At 40.6% G+C, this 22,128-nt stretch overlaps 1 protein-coding gene across 1 annotated transcript; it reads left to right on the forward strand.

The window, feature by feature from the left end:
- The first annotated feature begins 6,746 nt into the window (after nucleotides 1–6,746).
- Nucleotides 6,747–8,357, forward strand: LOC123987887. Its single transcript, XM_046286199.1, has 3 exons — nucleotides 6,747–6,984; nucleotides 7,142–7,233; nucleotides 8,133–8,357. Exons 1-3 carry the CDS (start codon nucleotides 6,747–6,749, stop codon nucleotides 8,355–8,357), a joined length of 555 nt encoding a protein of 184 aa, XP_046142155.1.
- The last annotated feature ends 13,771 nt before the right edge of the window (nucleotides 8,358–22,128 follow it).

The following is a 22,128-nucleotide window of genomic DNA, read 5'->3' on the forward strand; positions in this document are numbered from 1 at the left end:
TAAAAGACTTGTCAAATGGACAAAGGAAGCTGAACAAACCTTCGAGGAGTGTAAAAAACAAATAGCTCAAGCCTCGTTATTGAATTACACTAAGGATAATGCTAAATTAGCATTGACAACGGATGCTTCGAACGTGGCGATTGGAGCGGTTTTGGAACAGCTGGAAAATTGTCAATGGAAGCCATTAGGGTTCTGTTCAAGGAAGCTCGATAAAACGCAAAGTAAATACAGTGCGTACGACCGAGAGCTACTGGCCATTTACAAAAGCATAAAATTTTTTAAACACCTGTTGGAAGGAAGAGACATTGTAATACGCACAGACCATAAGCCATTAACTACGGCATTCGAACAAAGATCAGACAAAGCTACGGCACGTCAACTGAGACATTTGGATTTTATAGGACAGTTTTCTACCAGTATAGTACATATATCTGGTCAAGATAATATTATTGCAGACGCACTTTCTCGAATAGAGCAAGTAGATATGCCTGTGTTAGTTTCCACAGAAGAGCTCATTAAAGAACAAGCAAAAGATGAAGAGTTACCACAAATATTGCAGGAAAGTATACCTCAGTTAAATTTACACAAATTACAGGTGGAAGGAAATAATACTCAGTTGTATTGTGATGTAAAAGACGATAATATACGCCCTTACGTACCTAAGAGTTTACGTAGAAAAATATTTAATTCAGTTCACAATCTGGCACATCCTAGTAACAGATCCACAAAAAAATTAATAGCAAAAAGTTTTGTTTGGCCAAAAATGAACGCGGATATTAGAAACTGGTGCAGAGTATGTATTGCTTGTCAAAAAAGTAAAATACAAAGGCATAATAAAATAGTTCCTGAAAACATAGAAATCCCTAAGGGACGATTTGAGCATATACATGTGGACATCGTCGGGCCGCTACCTCAATCCAAGGGTTTCTCATATTGCCTGACGATGATTGACCGTTTTACTAGATGGCCAGAGGCGGTTCCCATTAAAGACATCACAGCGGATACAGTTGCATCAGCCTTCTACACGGCTTGGATTGCCAGATTTGGAGCACCTTTAACCGTTACCACGGATAGAGGTGCACAATTTGAGTCTCAGTTATTTGAATCATTGATGAAGCTTTTGGGATGTACGAGAACTCGTACCACAGCATATCACCCAGCTTCTAACGGCATTATCGAACGGTGGCACCGTTCGCTTAAATCTGCAATAATGTGTAACGGAACAAAAGACTGGGTAGAAATTTTACCAACAGTATTATTAGGACTAAGGACGAGTTCCAAACAGGATATAAAGGCCTCAGCTGCGGAGATGTTGTACGGCGTTACGTTAAGACTGCCAGGAGAGTTTTTCCTAAGCGAAGAAGTAAGCAACGAGCCGCAACCTTTCATTGAAAAATTTAGAGAACATATTAGGAAAATACGTTCAGCGCCGACCGCACATCATAAATTGGTTAAACCATTCGATCATAAGACTTTAAATACATGTTCACATGTCTTCGTCAGGGTAGACGCGAGCAGAAGGTCCTTGGAAGCACCATACGAAGGACCTTACACTGTAGTGTATAGAATTTCGGAACATGTATTTAAAATTGATTACAAAGGCGTACCAACAAATATATCCACAGAATGACTCAAACCAGCATTCATTGAGGTCTCACAGGAGGAACTTGATACAAATAGACAGGTACAGCTAAGGACATACAAAGGACCAAAGACTGTTAGACTTAAGTTGTAAAAATTTTTTTATATATTATTAGGATAAGTTTTTCTTAGTTAGTTTTGTTAGTTTATTCACAATTTTATTTACAATTGTCCACAAATTTATGTTAGCAGTGTTAAATACTTGAAGGGGGGTAATGTAGGGACCTACTTGTAGCGCGCAGGCGCACGATCAGTATCACAAACCTAGAGAAAGACAGAAAAACACGTGTGTAGAAAAAGCGCATCAGAACAAGTCTGAGCGTCGCAATAAAAATAACAATTTGGATAAAAGAATAAACGGTGTGTTACAAAAAGAGTTTTGATATCTAACGGAATAACGTAAACCTTTTCCCGACTCCGTTCGATCAGATAATAAAACTATAGGCGTAGGCGTACGCTACAGTGCCTCGAGAATGAGCGCCATCTGCTCTATCCTAATATAAAAATGTGAAACACTTTGCACTAGAGAAGTCTAACACGCGTTGATGGTAACGGAAGATTGCTTCGATAAAATTAAAATTAAAAATTAAATTAAACTTAAAAATTAAATTTACCTAATTTTCATGATTTTGAATCTCAGTATGTGTGTCTGGTCGCCTAACGGCGACCAGAATATCACTTTACCCTAACCTAACTTAATTCACTGATTAGGTAGAGTAGATTGGGTTAGGTTAGGCTATATTAAATTCCCAGGTGCCATCATAGCTACGATACATTGAAATCATGAATGCAGAAGTACACAAGGTATATATTGGTCATCGGTCGCCGTACTGTTGCCTGCAGAAAGAGTAGAAAAGCGGCGATTCCATACTAATGCGTATGTTGTCACGGACACACACGGATGGCCAGAATTCAATGTGTTAGTTTCAACAGTTTTTCGAAAATATCTCGAAAACTAAGGCCGAGCGGCGGTTATATGTATAGGAAAAAGTTGTTCAAAATGTTGAGTTTTACAATATATTTAAATTTGATCAAAATCGGTGAGGTGTAACCTAATCTCAATAATTACCTTTTATTATTAGTATTTATCAAAACATTTATTTATTTTTCGTTTTTATATAATTAAAATTTGTAACAGTTCGTTTATTTTTTTTTTGTATTACTCTGATTTAAAATAATAATTATATTCATATTCAATAGCTAAAAAGAATCTTGTATTTATTAATATTTATACTTAACAAAAATTTACTCCAAAAAAATATAGATCGATAATTGTCGCGTCAATAAAACTACCGCGTCGATAAAAGATCGACACAGCGCAGCGCGCGGAATAGATAGATAGAGATAGCAATAGCGCGTAAAAAGAGATAGAGATAGCAATAGCGCGTAAAAAGAGATAGTAACAGAGCGCAGAATAGAAAGAGATAGCAACTATGCGTAGATAGAGATAGCGATACGCGCGGAGTCACTACACGCGGGTCAAAGTCCAAACACTTCCGGTATCAAAAGTACATGTAGAAAAAACTGCTACGTCAGCAGTTCTCTGGTATAAATACGAGCGTGCCGCGCAGAGCCACTTCTCTTCGATTCTGATCGTAGTCCGACACGGGTCTACGGTACGATTATTACTTACAAGGGACATTACCCAATCGACACACGCCGATTTTGATGCCCTTTAAGTATGGTATAGAACTCAAAAAAATATTTGACACGTATTTTTTTTTATCGGCAATCGTCCATGCTGAAGGGGTGAAAATAGCCCTCAAATTTGGGGTTGCAAAACATATTTTCTTGAATATCTCAGGAACTATTAGATGTAGGCGAAAAATTCAAAATGGAATTTGTGTGTTTTTGAACAGCAAATTTTTCTATGTAGCCACCTTTTTGATAAATTTATTTGTTTAAAAAATATATTGAAAAATAATCTATGTTTTTTATTTTTTTCATCCCTTCAGCATGGACGATTGCCGATAAAAAAAAATACGTGTCAAATATTTTTTTCAGTTCTATATCATACTCAAAGGGCATCAAAATCGGCGTGTGTCGATTGGGTAATGTCCCTTGTTAGAAGTTCAGTAGCATAGATTGTTTTGTCGGCAAGGCGGCAAAGGTTCCGCGTCGGACCCGGAGCGCTCAACTACCGGTTCGCAGCGGTTCTCATACGTGAGCGAAAGCAGAAGCTCCTTGGATGCGGCCTACTAGTACACTGTAGTACACTGGCTCTAGACTCTAGAGCGACGACACCGCCTTGCAGTGTTCGCCACCAAGATTACGAGCGAGCCTATCAGTGACGGCTAAGTTGCCCAGAAATCGTACTGCGGCCGAACGATCTAGCTCCTATAGTGTCAGAACGGATCCTCGCCAATTTTCCGACAATCGATCATTTTATTTAAATTATATTATAAATTCAAATTATAGATTTAAAGTTTGATAATCGTATCTAGAGCCGCGTTCACTAATTAATTTATTTTTCTTTGTATTTTTATTTTAGGTCGAATCACTTTGTAACTAATAATCTGATTTTCTTTCATTGTATTTCATTCTTCAGCACAAACGCAATTGTTATTTTCCTTGTATTTTCTTATCCAGGGCGTACTCATTGTGCTCTACTAATATATTATTTTCTTTTTGTATTTCTGACACAGGGCGTAATTTCTGTACATTGATTACTTAATTACATTAATTCATTATATTATTTAATTCAATATTTTTTATATTACTTACCTTTTTTTATTATATTAAAAAAACAAACACAACATTACATTTCTTGAATAAATACAGTAAAACTTGGATATATGTAACAAACATTGGGACCCAGGCGTTGCATATATCCAGTCGAGGTGTCGAATCTCGGGTTACACGCGACGAGCAGCCAAGCGTGAACGTAGAAAAGGACAGACAGTGGTAGAAAGAGAGAGGTCCGATGATCAAAGGAAAGAGCCAAAACGTATCGGTGTGACTAATAATAATTCAACTATAAAACTTTTTTATTTTTGACTTTTTTTTACTGAAACTTTTACTAACGCATTGGTGAAATTTTTCTGATTAAAATGATACCAAACACGATATAGTTTCAATTATAATTACTTGCTAAAATTGATGTTAAAGGTTGGCGAAAAACAACAGAGATCGAAATCAAAACCAGTCGCAGTGTCGGCTCTGGTTTCAAAGGTTTCATTTATCCAGGCAAGGTGGCGATTCTGGGCATTTAATGTTGCATTTATCCAAGCGAGGTGTCGATTCTGGGCATTTGATGTTTCATTTATCCAAGCGAGGTGTCGATTCTGTGTCCGTACACATGTTTTGTATTCAGCCGACATGCCGATTCTGTGTCCGTACACATGTTTTCTGTTCAGCCGACATGCCGATTCTGAGTCCGTACACATCTTTTGTATTCAGCCGACATCATTTATATTCAGTCGTGATGTCAATTCTATATTGTTTATTCTATTACTATTGTTTATAAATATAATTCAAACTATATCGTGTTTAGTATCATTTTAATTAGAAAAATCTCACCAATGCGTTAGTAAAAATTTCATTAAGAAAAAGTTAAAAATAAAAAAGTTTTGTCGTTCAATTAGTATTAGTCACACCGATATTACGGTCAGATCATATTACACGGTTTCCTCGCCGAGCGGCTCGGTTCGGCCTAGGGGGATCCCCCCAAGTGGAGGGGATAGCGATGTTGCATATATCCAGAAAAAACTTTTGTTGCATATATCCAGGTTTTACTGTACACATATTTTGGGAAAATTTGCGAAAGGCCCCATCACCCTAGGACAACCAAACTTCGGATTTATACGAGAAATCGAATAAGACCATTTTCAGAACTGGCAAATAAACCATTCTCGAGATATACAGGGTGTTCTAAAAGTGCGGAAACCCCCTATTATCTTGATAAGAACGCATTTCCACCCAAAATGACTAACCCTAACCCTAACCCTAACCCTAACCTAGGTTAGGTTAGTCATTTTCCGTGAAAATGCGTTCTTATCGAAGTAATAGGGGGTTTCCGCACTTTTAGAATACCCTGTATATCTCGAGAACGGTTTATTTGCCAGTTCTGAAAATGGTCTCATTCGATTTCGCGTCCCTCAATTACTATAAATCCGAAGTTTGGTTGTCCTGGGGTGATGGGGCCTTTTGGAAGTATACCCCATATTTTTTTTGAGAAAGGAATTAACGTTGCATTTTACTCCTTTATCGCGTGCCACCCGAACCTATAATCCCTCCTTTATTATAAAAAAAAATTCGAGTCGCCTTCTCATAGGGAAGCGCTCTCCCTACGCGTCGGTGCAGTAGCGTGCTCGTGATAAATTCCGAGACGTTACACATGGATAAACAAATCTGTTGCTCGTCCGCAGTAAATACAGGATGCGGATACAATTGCATTAACATAAACGTCTTTACTTTGTTCGAAACTTTGTCCTTTATGTTTCGATCGAAATCTGACTCCGTCATTTTGTACGACTCTAATTTACGTTTTAATACTAATATTTGTTTATTTTTGCTCGCTAGCAGTTTACGCAATTTCTGCGTTGCTAATTTGAGCTGATTAATTTGTTTTTGCTTTCTTGTAGAAAGCAATTCGCGTGAATACTTACGACTGTTACGCATAGGCGCAGGCTGTTCATTATTTTCACGCAAATCATATAATACCGGTACGGCATCCTTCTTCAACTTTATTTGCACTATCTTGTCTTCTTCGGCAAAATGTCTTGTACAAATGTACCGCCGTTTTAACTGTCCATCACTTAACTCCGCGAAATCATCGTTACCACTATTCACGATCCACTCTATTAATCGATTATTGTCTTTAACTGGAAATGGAAACTGGAAATGGAGGTGGGTACAGACATGCAACAGAACACAGTAACGTAACTCCGTCGTGTATCAAGTGTGGACGCGACACCGTAACAGCGTATCAGCGTAACATCGTAACATCGCAACGTCCCATCAGTTGTCGGTTTTTCGCCGTCACATTAAAGAAATGTTACGCATTCACGATACACCCCATCTATGCAAGTTTGGACGTGCATACGAACCTGCATGCGTCCATACAGAAGAACATCGCATTTAGTCAATATTGTAATCTGTGAAGAATGGAGTGGACCGAAGAGATTGTGCTGCAATTAATCGAAAATTATCGAAAACATAAAATATTGTGGGATCCTCAGCATCCCAAGTATTATCATAAAATTAAAAAAAGTGATGCGTGGGATAAAATAGCACAAGAGCTAAGCATCATAAGAGATGAGTGCAAGAAAAAAATGAATGCATTGCTATCAGCACTCAGGCGCGAAAAAGCAAAAATCAAAAAAAGCCACGGCACAGGAAAAGGTAAGTGTTAATAAATATGTGGCACAGGAAAAGGTAAGCGTTAATAAATATGTAGAGTTGGTTATTTCATAGTACAGAAAAACATAATAAACAGAATGAAGAATTGTATCAGAAAATTAAGTGGTATAATAAGTTAAGCAGTATTTTTTTATTGTAGGGCGTTCGGATGTGTACGAGAGTAGTTGGTTTGCTTTCAACAGTTTACTGTTTCTCTGGGACAAAAACAAAGTTTGTGATACACGCAGTACTGTAAGTATATATATATATATATATTGCAAGATATATGTCATTACATTGTTCATGAATAATTGTCTTGCCACAAAATGCTGCCTTCATTTTGAAAGAAACCCGCCAATTCCTCTCGAATTTGTGTAGCATCTGTAGATGGTCTTCTGGGAATCCTGCTTAGAGAAAGTAAAGAATACATAGGCACACTAGCTATACTTCTATACGTTCCTGGTACAAATTGTCCCTCTCGTTCGGTATCAAATATTTCATGTGACGTGTACAGTTGGCAAGAAGTCGAGCTTTTTCGTAAAAAATTATGCAAATGGGCTACTGTCAGTACAATAAGCGTAGCTTTTTCGGGTTCCAACAATAGAGGTTTACGGAGTACCTGAAATATTGCTGAGGCAATACCAAAGACATTCTCCACAACTCTTCGTGCGCGCGATAGTCGGCAATTAAAAATCCTTTGAAATGATTCCTTCTGATGTATACCCGAAAACGGTTTCATTAATGTGCTAGTTAGACCAAATGCCTCATCTCCAATGAAGAAATAAGGAACTTCGCGGTGTCTACCATCCAAAGGTTCTGCTTGCGGCAAATTTAACTCATTGTTCTGCAGTTTATTATACAGGGAACAATTTTTAAATATTCCACCATCTGAAATTCTCCCCTGACCTCCAGCATCGACATACAAAAAGTTGTAATCTGCATCCACTAATGCAAAAAGAACGATGCTAAATGTCGATGTATAATTAAAAAACTCGCTTCCCGAACTAATAGGTGCTCGCAAAACGACGTGTTTTCCGTCTAATGCTCCGAGGCAATGTGGAAAGTTCCATCTATTGTTATACACTTTCGCCACTTCTAACCATGCTTCTGATGTGATCTGCAAAAATTGCGTGTTTCTAATTTCATTTCAGATTGAAAAAGAATCAGACGAATGCAGTGATGTAGACAATGACACTATCGATAACCTAGATGCAATAGACGCCAGTCAGGAAGATGACGAGGCTGTGAGGACTCCGCTGCCTGCCGATAGTATTAATAACCAAGCGCTTGTTACACCTCTGATACAACGGTGTGCAACCCGAAAAAGAAAGTGTGCAGTTGACCAAAGTTGGATGCAGCTTTTGCAATACTGTTAAATGCATCAAAGGCAAAGGAAGTAACCGAATGCGAAATTTTTGGGAATCTTGTTGCTCGGAAACTTTCCAAATATTCTAATGTCGCGCAAACTGCTGTGCAAGAAGCAATCATGAATATTTTATTTAAGGCGGACGGGAGGTACTATGATCAACCTTCAGCTGCAGGTCCTTCTCTTGCCTTTCAGAATCATTCCAACCCAATCGCTCCCTACAGTTTCCATTATTCTGTACCCCAGCAAGATACCCGACTTGTGGACAATCCAGTACCTCAACGTTCTTATTCATCGCAATCCCATATTTCCCAATTACCACTGACTTCTCCAACACCTTCTAATTATTCAAGTATAACTGAGTATTCAACTTGCGGCCCTCAGTCGCAGAATACCCAGTATTTATCACTTCACGGTCCATCAAGTTTTCATCGTTCTATCAATTCTACTTGTGCCAGCGCCAGCGCTTCTTCACAGTCCTCATCGATATTCACCGGAGCTTTGGACATGCCGGATATGGACGAACAACAAGATATCAAACCATAATCTCATCTTATTCACATATTATAAATATTTGTTTTAATAAATAAAGTTCCAATTCCCATACCTGTATATTATCTTTTAATCCTTCTATGAGAGCTTCACACACTTCTGGAACTATGGTGCTTATCGATTGTTTAGATATTTTGAAAAGGTACTGCAGACTAGTGAAAGAATCCCCAGTCGCCAGAAAACGAATGGTTACTGCTAACCTTTCTTGAACAGAAATCGCCTTTCTCCAATGCGTATCGTTTCGTTTTATTTTGGGACCAATTAACTTTATCAACCACTCAAAGTCTGTTTACAAATTCTTGTAAAATTTTTATATAAGCCACTCACTGATTGAAAGCTTAGATCTAACAGTAAATGGTGACCGCCATATGTACTTCTACTTGTATATAATTGCGTCTGCCACCAACGCCTTGATCTACGTTTTTTCCTTTTTACTAAAAAATGCATAACTATGTAGGCTGCAGCCGCAATGTCCACTTATGCTTGGAAGACGAACATAAACTGATGGGACGGCATAGTGCTACGCGCTGATGATACGCCACGAGGTTCTGTGTACGTTCACAACGTAACATCGTCGCGCAACGACAAATGTTGCACAGTGTGTTGCGCGACGGAGATACGTTACTATCTTCTGAAAGCATGCACGTATACGCCATGCGTGAGAGAGACACTCGATTTCGTAGATTTCGTTTTTCGTCTCGATAATTGCACAAATGAAATTTTCGCGGATACAGCACCCACGGGTAGATTTCACCACAGGGTGGTCTGGTCCGTTTCAACGCTAATAAACACCATACGTTGAGAAAAATGGTATTTTCGACACTGTAAGATTGAGACAGACGCTGTTGTAAGCAATCAACATGGCTGCCGAATGCTGTGTTCGGCTGCATTTTAGCAAATATTGGACGATTTAATGGTTTTTCAACCCATAACACACCAGACCACCCTTCCTTGAACTAGCACAATATCACTGAAATTCGATTTTTCACAATTTATCACTTCCGGAAGTCGTAAAACGAAATTTACGATTTGCACGCATCAGGCGTCAAATAGACGTAAGAATAGTTCACTGATTTTCCGTCAGAGGCATTGATGGTATATTTGACCACGTTATCATCAGGGTCGATAAAAACAGAAATCAGTTGATAAATGTAAATTCTAATTTGACATCACAAACGGCTACGTGAATATAGCCGCAAGTAAGGCATAGTTGCCACAACGTATTAGACTTCTGTCACGCTATTCACACCTGTTACAATTTAAAATTTAAACTATCAGCACAATGAATCGGCTCTAGCCGAGAAATAAGTCTGTGAGAATGAAACAATACATATATTAATGTGTGTAACCATAATTCTTTTTTATTCATATCTATAATCATCTTTTTTTATCAATGAAATTACAGAGATATGCCAGAGAAATGAATTATAAAACTTGCACATTTTGCAATATTTCGCATATTCTATATGCAAAAAGATACAGAAGGCGATGTAAATGTGCTGTTTGTATTCCTATTTATGTATATATCATTTACTGACAAGATTTCGATTCCTACCGGACATACAAAAGGACAGCGCGAACGAAAGAAAGGTACTATAAAACTTACAGGAATGAAAACTACAGGACATTAATAATTTCAAGAAGGTGAATCGGAGGGAGTGAGGATGCAACAGTTTTACAGTAATTCTAAACGCATCTATAAATAGAAAACAAAGAATCGGCGGCCGATGCTCGCCGGTGACAGTTGATCGCATGGACAGCGTTATGCGTGCGAGTGCGAGTGAGACAGTAAGATGACGATGCCAATGGTTTGGCGAGACGGACTGTGTTTTGTCGTACGGAACGACATCGGTTTTGTCTTTCACGATTTTTCGGTTTCTCGTCCTGAATATTCTCGCGCGCGGATTCGGCACGATTATTCGCCGGAGATCCGCTACTAATGATGTAAAGAAGGGAATACGATATCGGAGTTATGGGATTATAATTCACGAAACAGTTCTTTATATTTAATTATAAAAAATTTATTCTAACAGCATGGAATTATGTTCTAAAATGTGCACAGGATGTCTGGTGCCCACTTTAGAAAGGAAAACTAACGGCCTGGGCTTTTCAATATGTTTATGACTCAGGCCCTTAGACCTGGTACGGCTAGAAACCTATTAACTACGCTGACAGAGTCAGACCTTTATCTTATGGCCAGTGTCGCTCAATTAAAAGAATTCATTTTTTATACTTAAACTATATTTCAACATAGGAAATAAAGAGACATGTAATACATTTTTAATTTCAATTTATTTGTTGTAAAAATTGAGGACAACATTTTGTCATCCACGTTGCCCGCCTCGGTGGCCGCCGCGGTGTCCACCATACAGCAACCTCTTGATCATTTTTTTGATCTGAAATATAATAATGAATTTTAATATAATTATATCAGCATATACAGAGCGTCTCAACCCAAGTGTGACAGAGGCCATGGACACGCAAAACAACCCCACGACGGGAAGGAGTGCTGACGGCCCACCACCAGCGGCATCCCAGGCCAAAGCGGTAGTAGGCAGACCCCCAATCATAATAGTAGAAGGTGCACAACAGCAGGTACCTTACCGTATATTAAAGGACACTCTAGGTTTTAGTAATTTTAAGATTAAGCGTATATCGGACAAAAAACAACACGTGCAATTAGAAAAATTAAGCGAGTATAGCAAAACAATAGAGTCTTTCAGACAGAGAAACATAAAATTCTATACATACACGCCGAAGGCCCTCAAACCACAAAACGTACTATTAAAAGGCCTCGATCCGAGTTTCTCCCCAGAGGAAATCCAAAACGAGCTGGTGCAGATGAACCTAAAAAATGTTCAAATCACAAAAATCGCGAACTTTATTACCGCGAAATCAAAACGGGAAAATAGGCAGCTGCCTTTCTTCCTAGTGCAGATTTCGCCAGATTCCGACCTAAGCGCGGTCACAAAAGTTAAAATACTCATGCACCAGGTTATCTCATAGGAGAGACTCATTAAACGAGACCCAACCACATGCATGCGCTGCCAGCGGGCAGGACACACAGCAGGTAACTTCAACCTAGAATACCGCTGCGTAAAGTGTGCCGACAACCACGAACCCGGGCAATGCAAATTAAAAAAAGACGAAAAAGTAGACCCGGCCCACCTATTCTGCGTCAGGTGAAAGAGCCACGGTCACCCGGCCTCGTATAAGGGGTGCCCCAAATATAAAGAGTTCTTAACACGCGTTAGGGAAATAGCGGCCAAAAGAGCGGAAACAGTAACCCAAAGGTAAAATCGGGCTAGGGACAGAATCGCGAACAGCGGGTTAAAGGCCAACGTAAGTTACGCGAACGCCACCAAAACAAAGCTTAGTTTACAGCCGAGTATGGACAAAATACGCGCGAACCCAACCATATCACAAAGCCCAGGTAGCGCACCAGTCACCTCACAGTAACACCATACGCACCATCCCCTAGATGTCCTATTCAATGACCTCAAATCATTCATGATGGCACAAATCAATAGAGTTGAAAATAGAATAGATGCAAACGCCCAAAGAATAGAGGAATTGCACCATGCCTACTTTGGCACCAACTTCTACCACCCGGAAACGGATATACCAAGCAGTTACAATGACTAACCATAATAATTTAAAAGTAATCTCAGCAAATGTTAATTCAATAGCCTCAAATGAACGGAGACACAACCTGCTAGAGCTCTTAAAGAAAGAAAAACCGGACATACTTCTCTTAAACGAAACCAAACTGAAACCACAGCACAAGCCCAAATTCAAAAACTAAATTCTTATTCGCAACGACCGAAACAGCAGTAACGGAGGAGGAGTAGCAATCCTAATTAGAAGCGACATACAACACGAACAAATACACACCCCGCAGAGCCTCTCCATCATCAAGTATATAGCACTGAAAATCAAGCTAAGGAGCAATAATTATCTTCAAATAATAGCAGCCTATGCGGCGGGAGCTCAAGCGGACGAATTCATCGCGGAACTCGACGCCCTCTTCAGATCCCTAGATCTAGACAATCCCAACAATTTCTACGTTATGGTGGGAGACCTAAACGCGAAACACGCAGAGTGGAATAACGCAACCCCAAACGGACGAGGACGAGCACTGAATAACTGGCTCAATAGCAATAGTATAACCTACAGAACCAGAATTCTAAAAACCGAAATCCCAACGTTCCCTCGCAGCAACGCCCATATTGACATCGGAATAGCGGACACCAGAATACATATTTTAAACGAAGACCAGTCTAGCAGTATTCCCACGGTAGACTTCGACAGCGATCACCTAGCAATCTGCGTCGAATTCACTCTCCCGTCAGCCGGAGATCAAATCCCCTTTTCAACCCCAGTGCGACCGCTCAATTACGCAAAAACTGACTGGAAGAAATTTCAAACCGATCTATCAAAAAAGTGGAAAACCACGGTACCGCAGAACCAAAATATATCAAACCAAGAAATCGACAGCCTACTCCAAGCCTTAAACGACGCCATCCTCCAGGCAATAAAACAATATGTGCCGAAGTTACCGGATTATAACTCCACCGAAATATACGTGAATCCAGAAATCAGAAGGCTCCAAAAAACTAAAAGCTCCTTACTTACAATCCTCCTTAATGAATATAGAAACCCTACTCCTTTCTCAAACCAAAAAATCGAAACAACCAAGAAACTCATCAAACACTACAAAAGCAGAATAAAACAAGAATTGCAAACATCAGTAAGCACATTCTGGGAAAATAAAATCAAAAACATACCACACAACATAAAAAAAATGTTCCCACAAGTAAACTCCATCTTCAGGAAAAAGGAAACACTGGATATACCCAATTTAACAGTAGACAAAAACAAAATGCAAACACTCCGTAAAGCAAAAATAAACCCAACAAAGCACTCAAAGGATAAAAATGGCAACTTCACAATAACGGACACCAAACACAAGCTAAACATACTAGCCGCTAGCTTCGCGGTGGCAAACTCAATCAACGACGAAATGGGCAAGCAGAGGCTGACTGAAATAATCGAAAGGGAATACGACACCTTCATGGAAAAATTAAAAACCGAGACAGCAAACAACACTCACCTGGTTACATTCTCAGACACCAACCCGGCAGACAGCCCAACATCAGAGATATACAGCACATACTTCACAGTCCCCGCATATACACTCCGGCTATTCCGGAAACTCAATAACAAAAAATCATCAGGGCCAGACCAAATCCCGAACATTGTATTAAAAAACCTCCCAGGAAACATAATCAACAGCTATAACGCGATCTTCAACCACTGCCTAAACAATAGTTACTTCCCGGAGAACTGGAAACTGGCAAAAGTGATCCCCATCAAAAAGAAGGGGAAAAACCCCATCGGACCCAAATAACTACCGACCCATCAGCCTTCTACCGAACATATCCAAAATATTCGAAATTTTAATAAAAGAGGCATTCGAAAATTTCCTGGAGACAAATAACATAATTCCAGATACTCAATTCGGGTTCAGACACAAGCACAGTACAATACACGCATTACACAAATTAATCTCGGACATACAACACGCGCTCCACAATGGTAACAACGTAGCCGCCTGCCTGATCGATATCGAAAAGGCCTTCGACACGGTATGGATAAAAGGGCTAATATATAAATTGAATAAAAAGAAATGTCCACCTCACCTAATAAAAATGATAGCAAACACACTCCATAACAAAAAGTTCTATACGGAGTGCAGCGGGCACAGATCAGACATCACCTTAGACCTCTCAAATGGGCTCCAGCAGGGCACAGTAACAGCGCCAGTGCTCTTCAATTTTTATAATGCAGAGCTTCCTCTCTTATTTAACATCCCAACGACCACAGACACAGAAACACTACAATTTGCAGACGATCTAATTGTATATGTTCAAGGGAAAAACGTCAAAAAGCTGGAGGAAAAGCTCCAAGCATTGTATAACAAAATCCAGGATTACTACCAAACATGGAAACTGAGAATAAACCCAGGCAAGAGCGAAACCATCTTGTTCAGGCGTAAGATCAAGTCTCAATGCCGCACCTTCAGGAATTCATACAAACATTTCCAATTAAAAGCAGGCAGTACAAAAATACCGCACAGAAAAATGGTTAAATACCTCGGAATAAACCTTGACGAGCTCCTATACATGAACGAGCACGTAAATATCCAACTTGAGAAAGGAAAGAAAGCCTTTCAGACTAACAGCAAGCTGTTCTACTCATCAAAGCTAAACTCTCGAGTTAAAACAATATGCTACCTCTTGCTAATCAGGCCCATCATCACATATGGATGCCCAGTGTGGTATAATATCAGCCCTGCAGCAATGGAGAAGATAAGGGCGTTTGAAAGAAAATGCCTACGAGCATGCACAGGGCTCTACAGAAGCGAAAAATCAGATTACAAACACTACGTTAGTTCAAAGGATCTATACAATGCCGCAAACATTCCAACAATAGACAACTATATAGTACAGCTCACCAGAGACTACTTTGCCAAAATAAGACATGTAAAATCAAATCATCTCATCAATAGCTCCCTTTACCCACAGGAAGAATACCTCAGCAAAACATTAGAAACAGGACATATCCCTCCAGAGGCATTCCTCCTCCTGGACAAAACAGGAAGAATAACCGACCCCTTCAACGTACCCCTCATCTACCATATCCCACGCAATATAAAAGACAAACGAATACGATACGAACCGCACATTAATAGCAGACACTCCGCCCAACGACTGGTGCACAACCAAGCAATGCCTAATACGAACGCAAACAACATAAACTCGTTGGATAAAAAGAAATACTGGTGGTTAGACGACTACCACCCAAGTACTAGCCGTAACTAAGACCGGAACCAAAAAAAAAAAAAAAAAAAGAACCTGTAAATATGTATGTAAATATTGTAAATAGCTAGGAAACAAAATCATGTATATATTTATTATTTATTAAGGTATGAGTGTAGTGTGATTGACAGGAATGAAAGACGAAGCGAATGAGTGAGAGTTTGGGATAGCATGGACCAAAGTGCTTAGTTTATAAGCTTAGTTTATAAGACCAGTGAGACAGAGACCCGAAATCTGTTCCTCGACCCCGCTTTTTGGCCCCGAAAGGGGATCTTTTGTGGCAAGAAACCTCCCAACTATACCCGCAAAATATCGAGAAGAAGAATCCAAAACGTTTGTAGAAATCCGAAATATATGAGAAACCGAATACGAGTTCAAAAAAATAGGATAGATGGAGAGCGTCGCACAAGCGATCATGTCACCAACCACTTAAGGAATGATGTGATACGTAGATTATTCACTACTCGACAATGTAAATGTTTGTAAACATTGTTATGAATAAAAATCTTAAAAAAAAAAAAAAGGTCTCCGACTGCGGAGCCGCTGGAAACTTTTTTTGTTGCAGGTTCGCGTCCCATAAAGGTCCAATTTTTTTTATCATAAAATCATTTTTTATTAAATTATTAATTACATAAAAATACACAATAATCATTTAGTAATGTATGAAAAATAGTTTAAAAATATTTTATCATTAAGTATACATAAAAATAAGTTGTGCACTACCGATTTTTTGATTATGTATTGTTCTAATTACGGATAGCTCCCAATATTTTGTTAATTGAAAAGCCGCGTGGTTACAGGTTTATGATGGATATAGGAAGCAATGTATATTTTACCTTAATTGTAGTGCTGTTATCAGTAGTGCACAACTTATTTTTATGTATACTTAATGATAAAATATTTTAAAACTATTTTTCATACATTACTAAATGATTATTGTGTATTTTTATGTAATTAATAATTTAATAAAAAATGATTTTATGATAAAAAAAAATTGGACCTTTATGGGACGCGAACCTGCAACAAAAAAAGTTTCCAGCGGCTCCGCAGTCGGAGACCTTACCGACTCACACACCGACTACGTTGAAAAGCTTTCTAATATTTCAGAAGATAAGTTGCGTAATTTTCATCATTTACAATAACTTCACTCTCTCCATTCAGATCTTGCTTCATCCAACGCAAAAATATTAAAAATCACACAATGCACTAATTATATAAAGGAAATGTCAAAACTGAAGGTATTTCTCAAGTTATCGCACAAAATATGCCGAAAATGACGGTTTTTGATTTTTGTAAGTACGTTGCACCACACCTAAAAATCCGAAAAAAATTGGAGATAATAGTCATGCTAATATTTAACTACTGTGAAAGTAAAAATCTAGTCGCTCGAAAACTTCTACCCGAAATCTCAATTTTTTGACTTTTTTTTGCATTTTTGATTTTTCACGCCTAGGATTTGCAACCGAAAAATCTGAAAAAATTCACAATCATAAAGAAACATGCCTAGAATATTCTAGAATTTTTGCAGATTTTTTGCATAATGTTAAATAGGAGAAATATGGCAAAAACTACTTTTTCTTTCTTACCCTGTAACTACCCTCCCGGTTGAGGTATAGGGTTGAAACTTGGTGTACCATGGTTTTTTGGAATAAGCTATCGAATGGTGCATTGCGAAGTAAAATCGGCTCAAGGGCACTTTTGACCATCTTATCCTACTATACCCTTTCGAGTCTCCTCTATCGTCATTGCAACATTTCGATTCCGACCACAGTCGCAATCTCGGAGGAATTAATGTACATATGTACATACAGTGATTCTTCCGAGATTGCCACTGTCGCAATATGGGAATGAGACCACAGTCGCAATGCCTCGGCTACAACAAAGCTGTTATGCTATCCTTCTCTTTTACTACAAAGGCGAGCCGCGGCGACAGAGTCTTGCCGCCCAGTCATAGAATTTCGAGTCCTCTCTACCGTCATTGCGACCTTTCGATTCCAATCAAAGTCGCAATCTCGGAGGAATTACTGTAATTATATAACATTCGTACACAGATGTACTGTCCGTTCACGACAAGTTGGCGAGGCAGATTGTTTACTTTCTCACTCTGTTCCACCTCTCCTACTCCCGTGCGCTATGTCGTTAATGGCTGCGGCCAGTGACAAAGGACGACGACGAGCATATCTGGACAAAATGAAATAGAATGATAACTTTGCAGCATTGACATAGCCTCCCAATTGCCGAGCTCTAGCGGCAATAGATAGAAAGCAAGAAATTGTATCTTTTTATAGCTGACACTTTAATTGGGAGGTTACGCCAATGCTGTGAAATCATTCTATTTCACTCTGTCCCGATATGTTCGTCGTCAACCTTTGTCACCGGCCTCAGCCAATAAGGAACATGCGTGTGGTAGCTAGAGAGGTGGAATAGAGTGAGAGCATGACCTTGACTCGCCAACTTGTCGTGAACGGACAATATACTAATATTAAAATAATCGTCAAAAGAAATAAGAGGGAGTGTAACACGCAATTAGTAAATTGGAGCATGTTTCGTTCATGTGATTCTACATGCCTTCGGAAACGCATAGTGCGAGAATGAGAGGGCATGCTATATTCTATCCTTGTTCAAAAAATAACATCGCTGCTCGGCCGATCACTTTATGATTTGCCGGTACCTCGGATCTCTCACTCGTTTCTCGCGTTCTCTATCGTCCCGTTTCGAGAACAAAGTCAAGCCGAATAGCATACCTGCTTCGAAATAAGTAACTGTTCGGTCCCGAGCCACTTGCTTATTTCGAGGCAATTCTATACCTCATTTAAAATTGGACCAAATGACTTGAGATTTTTTGAGAAGCTATAAAAATTAATTTACTAAGATATGTGCTTTTGTTGCTTTAAAAAGTTACAATTTGTTGAAATCGTGAAAAAAATAGTGAAGGGTAATTTTTGAACTTTCTTATGTGAGCCCATCATTTCCCAGGCTCAGTAGTGGAGGGTCGGGTGCGGCGTCATAGAGATACGGTGTACACTGACCCCGCTCCAGCGGACTGGGGAATAGCGGAGAAAGTGATCAGTACGGATAGGTTGAAGTGGGCCATCGGCTCCTTTAAGAGATTTAAGAGCCCGGGCACTGACGGGATCTTCCCGGCACTCCTTCAGGAGGGCGGAGAGAACTTGTACAGGCGCCTGGGCCAGATCTTCAAATCCTGCCTAGCGAAGGGCTACGTACCCTAAGCCTGGAGATACTCCAAGGTAGTGTTCATCTCGAAACCAGGGAGGGACAATTACGACCTTGCCAAGTCATACAGACCCATCAGCCTTACCTCTTTCTTGCTTAAAACGCTGGAGAGGCTGGTTGATAGGTACATCAGAGACGAGGTCTTGGCCAGCAAACCGCTGCACCCCTCTCAACACGCCTATCAAAACGGCAAATCCACCGAGACGGCACTTTATAACCTGGTAGGTCTCATTGAAGGCGCACTGTCGAACGGGGAATCCGCCCTCTGCATCTTCCTCGACATCGAGGGGGCGTTTGACAACACCCCTCACGATGCTATACAGGAAGCCGCGAGGAGATACAATATTAAGGATTCAGTCGTAAGATGGATCCACAACATGCTGACGAATAGAACTACCACAGCGAGCCTGGGAGAGGAGACGGTGAGGGCTGACGTCGCGAGGGGCTGCCCGCAGGGAGGAGTCCTGTCCTCCTGTGGACCCTCGTGATTGACGAACTCATACGTATACTCACTACGGAAGGCTTTGAGGTTCAGGGCTACGCCGACGACCTTTCTATTACGGTCAGAGGCAGACACCCGTTGGATCTAGCGAGGAGATTGCAAAAGGCTATCATACTCGTAGAATCTTGGTGTCGATCACACTCGCTCTCGGTCAACCCGAACAAAACGGAGTTGATCCTATTCACAAAGAGACGACACTTTTATTTTAAGGCTCCTCATCTTTTTGGAACGCAACTACAACTCACAGATGAGGTAAAATATCTAGGTGTAATACTAGATAAAAAACTCACCTGGAAGAACCATGTGAACATGCAGACCCAGAAAGCAATCAGCACCTACTGGGCCTGCCGCAGAATGTTTGGCCCTACATAGGGACTCAAACCAAGGATGGTCAGGTGAATATACCAGGCCATCCTTGAACCCATCATAACATACGCCTCGATTGTGTGGTGGACCTCCATGAAGAGGGGAGCACACAGAAGGACTATAGAAAGAATATACCGAATAGCGCTGCTAGGGATAACAGGTGTGCTCCCCACCACGCCCACTATGGCAAGGGTGCGCTGCTCGATATCAAGCCACCCCATCTAAAAGTGATGGCAACGGCTTAAAGAGCGGCCATCCGCCTCCATCAAGCTGAAGAATGGTCCCTGGCGAGCGGCGGGCACACCGAGATCCTCTGGGACCTGGGATCGGAGTTAATTCTGACCCCCGGTGGAGACCGCTGCAAGACGGAGTACCTCTTCAGACGAGAATATGATTTAATCCTCCCAGAGAGGGAGAAATGGCTGGAGGACCCAAACGGCATTCTGACTCCGGAGGGACTGGTCTGGTTCACAGATGGCTCCAAGACCAGATCTGGCACCGGAGCTGGGATTGCGGGGGAGAGCCCAAGGGTCGAAATGACCCACAAGCTGGGCCACCACGTTACGGTCTTCCAAGCAGAAGTGTTTGCCATCTGGGCTTACGCCAAATATAATTTGGAAAGGGGTCACTCAGGCAAACACATTTATATCTGCAGTGACAGCCTTGCTGCGCTTAGAGCCCTCCACAGAGTGGAGATTGGGTCGAAGCTAGTCAGGGACTGTGCACTGACTCTGAGGCAGCTATCTCTGAACAACAGGGTCAAGCTGCTATGGGTACCAGGTCACGCTGGGATCTCAGGCAACGAGAGGACTAGCGAACTGCCGCGACTGGGGGGATAAGCTCCCAGCCATACCATGAGTACCCTATCAGTGTCTCACCCTATGCGTTGAAGGGCCTGGCTGAAGAATGGTTGAACCAGATATTCACCAGGCTCTGGCAAAACGCTAACGGTATGAGACACACGAGGGCCCTACTTGAGGGACCGTCTCAGAAGCTGGATGACACATTAATTCACCTGGACAGGGTGCAACTGCGCATGCTCGTGGGCCTAGTGACAGGACACTGGTACATGAGGAAACACCTCGCACGCATGGGACTCGCAGAGGAGTCGACATGCCCGAGATGTGAGGAGGAGGATGAAACACCTCTCCACGCACTTCTAAGATGCAGGGAACTAAGGGCCCTAAGAGGATCAATCCTGGGGACCTCGGAACCCTCATCATTAAGCATTTCGGCTGGCTGGTCTGGCCGCTTCTAAATTTCGCAATAGAAGCCCAGCTGCCAAGGCACAGCCAGTAAGGAGGCTGCCTAGCGGCACGGGTACAATGGTCCCCAAGGACTGAGTGCCCGGCTAGCCTCAGCTTATCAATAATAATAATATGTGAGCCCATAATGAAAATCTGAAATGTCTTTCGTAGATTTAAATAAGTTATGTGTATGCTGAAAATTTTATCGAAATCGATCAATGCACTTAGAAGTTACAAGTAATTAAAATTTCCTAATTTTAAGAACAGAACTAGTCACGTTCTTAAATGAAAAGTCGCGATTTTCGGAAATTTTAATTACTTGTAACTTGATCATCTATTGATCTATTAATTGATATGTTCATTGATCAATTTGGTCTAAAGGCACTTGTAGTTATTTTTGTAATTAATTTATTATTGTCACGAAAGTGTTGCCGGCCGCCTAATACATCAGTAATATTCATTTCTAATTGAATCAGAATACGTAAATTGACGGTGGAAAGCACCGAAGCGATAGCGCACATGGATGAAAGCAGATATATGCTTGTGTGTGAAGTGCGAATACTACTTGCCATACATATGGAAACAGATGTGGCAACACTGCTGTCGTACTATACGTATGTACGTCTTTTCACCTTACCGTAATCGATAAGGTAGTTGTGCCAGTGAGGTATGGTAACAGAAGAACTGCCAAAACAGGTACGGCTGTTATACCGACTGTGGGAACCTCTCTTCATACTGGGGCACCGACGAGATACTGTTAAGGGGGTAGACACGGGTAATGCAGCGAGGTGACATTACCGGCAAAAATGGGCCTAAAAAGGGGTTTACGGGAATACACTTTTCGTCCTTATATGAGAAGATTTGGGGCTGGGTGAGGGCTCATTCGAAAGAGGAAGGTCCAATGCAGCGCGGTCTGGTCATGGTTCAACAAAATTGTGTTGATATCTAATAATATGAGTGTCCAAAGTAGAGGAAAAATCGACAAAATACATCCGCAGA

The sequence above is a fragment of the Osmia bicornis genome, chromosome 6 (genome assembly GCF_907164935.1).
Source record: "Osmia bicornis bicornis chromosome 6, iOsmBic2.1, whole genome shotgun sequence".
Classification (NCBI taxonomy): domain Eukaryota; kingdom Metazoa; phylum Arthropoda; class Insecta; order Hymenoptera; family Megachilidae; genus Osmia; species Osmia bicornis.